We start from the raw sequence: 3,026 nt of genomic DNA, 5'->3' as shown, positions 1-3,026 counted from the left end.
GCACTGAAATGCTGTGTCCCAGCATTTGGGAGATCAGTGGGAGGGAGGGGATGACATGGAGTGGATGCGTATTTAGGGCCGAGCTGGGCACTTTGACCTCTACGTTGTGGTATGAACACAGATATTCAACATACCCAGGTTGTCTGCCACATCCATGCCAGTGGAATCTGCGTGACAAGTCCAAAAGCTTGGCCACAATACTAAGCAAAAAGTTTCAAGGAAACTGGTCTCCTGGAGGCCCTTGACGTCCCGTAACAAGGATGTGGTCCAGATTTGTCCTTGCGCTAGCTGATGGAGGGTTTTGCGTGCTTTCTTTCTGTATTGTTCTATTATAGGTATAGAGGTGCCCCCAAGGAATGATTTGACTAATAGCCAAGTTAGATTGGGCGTTGTTTCCTGGCCTCCACCAGTGTTCCAACACCCTAGTCAATGCTGAGCTGACCTTCAGTTTGGAATTTCATAAAGAATGTTATTTATTCAGACAAATTGCCTCCAGGGTTGTAAGAGAGATAGTGAAAGAAGTCAGGCATTGAAGTTTACTGGCAACAAAGTAAATTTAGAATTCACATTATAGTCACATATGGCAGACTACTTTACATATTAGAAGGAAGCTGCTGGGCTTCCCTGGCAAATGGAAATTTGCCACAAATACTTAGAATTACAGCAGAGCCACTCCCAGGAGCTAGAGTAATGTATGATTCATAGAAAGGTTAGCAAGAATGGACCCCTGGTGCATACTTCTGGTAGCCCAGACTAGCAGAGTTGTGAGTTTCTCTAGGGCTGGCTGGTGGTGGGTTATTACAATAGACTAGAATAGGAACCATTCACACCTGCTAAGATCAAGCTGACTTTAGAAGGGGCTGACTTGTGGCTGATGCCTGGTTCCTGCCAATTACCTTGACTATTGCATTGCCTAACTTCCTTTTGTCTTCTGTAATGACTATAAAAGTCTGATGCTTACTTTGAGAAATTACACTCAGATTCAGCACTCTCTTGTGTTCGCATCTGTTTGTCACTCATCGACTCCTTGCCCACCTGAGTACCAGAACCCTGATTCCCCCACCCCACCTCGGGTTGAGGGACCCCAACTGGGTCAGCCCTCGGCAGATGTCATGTTAAAAGAAGAGTTCTCCACAAAGAGCTCATGGACATATGTCCTGAAGCTTCCAAGGGAGACCAAGCAAGCATTTTTGAGGAGCAATGTATATACTAAGGAGTGCAGGTTCAACTCAGTGGCTTGATGGAGGTCACACAACAAATGAGGTCTCTGGTCCCTTCATTCTGCAGCCTGCCACCCCCTTTGGTTCCCTGAATCAACTATTCCTCCCACTGCATCCCCCCCCCCATGCTCTTTTATATAGCTCACACTGCACACTGTCTCCAGACAAATATCTATTACCATGTTATTGTCGACTGCATTCAGGAGGATTCTCATACTCAATCACAAAGTTTATGTAGGTTCAGTTGTTCTTTTAATTGGGCTTGACACATGGATGATATTCCTAGGATATAAGCCTGGGAACATTGCCATAACAGGTGACAGATGAGTGGATTCCCAGTGACAATCCTTCAAGGTTTACAGAGGCTGCCATTCTCTGGGTCCTCATATGATGCAGACTTCTAGCTGCACTTTAGTGTATGCTAAAGCCCTACCCTAGTGACAAAATCTGTCTGTCTCCCTATGGCGTCCTGTCTCTAAACACTCTCCCCCAGGCATGAAGGCCTTAACAAGTCAATCTGGGGAAGACTTAAGGACGGAACTCTTTGGAGCTGCAAGCAGCACAAGAACCGTGAAAAAGCCTCCATTCTCTGCCCTGCCTCTTCTATGGCTCCTCTCGGTCTGCAAGCAGTATGCAACCAGTGTATTTATTGCCTAAATGGCAAGGGCACTGCTCCTGCGTTTGCTGAAGCTAACATAAGGGACAGCCGGAGTTGGGCATGAAGGAGCTGGACTCTTAACTGGGACTCTCCTTCATGAGACAACCAAAGAAAATAAAAAACACAGAGACACTTTTGCCCAATGACATGTCTTCAGGTAGATGTTCTAAGCACAGAGGTCTGAACAGCCATGGATGGGATCAATGCCTCTTACTTTATGAAGAAAAGCATAAGGAGAAGACACTGTGGGACACAGGAAGGTCTATGGCCACAGGCCAAGTCTTTGTGAAGGTCCTTCAGAAAAGTCAAAGTTTACGTCAGCTCTTTCAACATTATGTACATCCCTACTTTGTTCTCAAACTCTCTTCTGCACAGATGCACAGATGATGTGTGTCACAGTGGAGTGGGCCAGGCAATAGAGCTTCAATGGGGACATCTGTGCCTGACAAGGGAGTCAAAGGCCAAGAAAAACTTACTGTCTCCAGAAAGGACAGAGGCAGGTGGGCCTCACCTCAGAAAAGGCAGAAAGCTGCTGCTAGCACAGCTTCCTGAAGCCAGGCAGAAAGCTGAACAAGGTGTCTTGGGCCAGGTTCCTTCAGGATGTTCTGGATTTGTCCTTGTGGCCTTTCTATGCAAGTGGAACACTGGAGTCCACTGCCTCTGGAAGGCTGGTGTAGACCTTCTTAGGCCAAATTACAAAGGCCAGGTCAAGCAGAGAGGATAAAGAGAAGTTTATACCAGACATGGGTGTGACTTCTCTCGATGAAACTGCAGAGAGAAAAAGCTGTGAGAAGCCCCATTTCAAGCCAGGGAGATCTGGGGCACAGGGAGAAACCTACCTTCCGCATAGCAGCAAAAGCAGGACCAAAGGTGGCTTTGACCTCCACTCGGTCTCGTATCCAGGCTGGTAGCTTCGCCAGGATGGAAGGACGGGCATACCGGTGATCCAGGAGCACAATGCTGGCAAAGTCCCTCTGGTGCCTAATGGCCCTGCCTGAGTAGATGCATAAGTCGGGACTCTGAGTTCAACGCACCTACCAATAGTGCATGTTCATTGGGGTCTCCTCCTTCACTGACCCTCCAGTGGACAATACAGTACTAACATCCCTCCTGCCTCAAACCAGTGGACAATACAGTACTAACATCCC

At 47.4% G+C, this 3,026-nt stretch overlaps 1 protein-coding gene across 3 annotated transcripts in view; it reads right to left on the bottom strand.

The window, feature by feature from the left end:
- Window positions 1-1,455: 1,455 nt before the first annotated feature.
- Ddx11 (DEAD/H-box helicase 11) overlaps window positions 1,456-3,026 on the bottom strand; it is a 31,027-nt gene continuing 29,456 nt past the window's right edge. For all 3 annotated transcript variants that reach the window (XM_031368620.1, XM_031368618.1, XM_031368619.1), the window contains exons 26-27: window positions 2,718-2,872; window positions 1,456-2,646 (exon numbers count right to left, since the gene is read on the bottom strand). In XM_031368620.1, coding sequence (XP_031224480.1) covers window positions 2,611-2,646; window positions 2,718-2,872 — 191 coding nt within the window. In that variant the 3' untranslated portion in view covers window positions 1,456-2,610. The remainder of the gene's footprint in view (window positions 2,647-2,717; window positions 2,873-3,026) is intronic.

This window comes from Mastomys coucha, unplaced genomic scaffold, assembly GCF_008632895.1.
Source record: "Mastomys coucha isolate ucsf_1 unplaced genomic scaffold, UCSF_Mcou_1 pScaffold14, whole genome shotgun sequence".
Taxonomy (NCBI): Eukaryota; Metazoa; Chordata; class Mammalia; order Rodentia; family Muridae; genus Mastomys; species Mastomys coucha.
The sequence above is the reverse complement of the archived record's forward strand: the minus strand, read 5'-3'. Positions and strand labels throughout refer to the sequence as shown.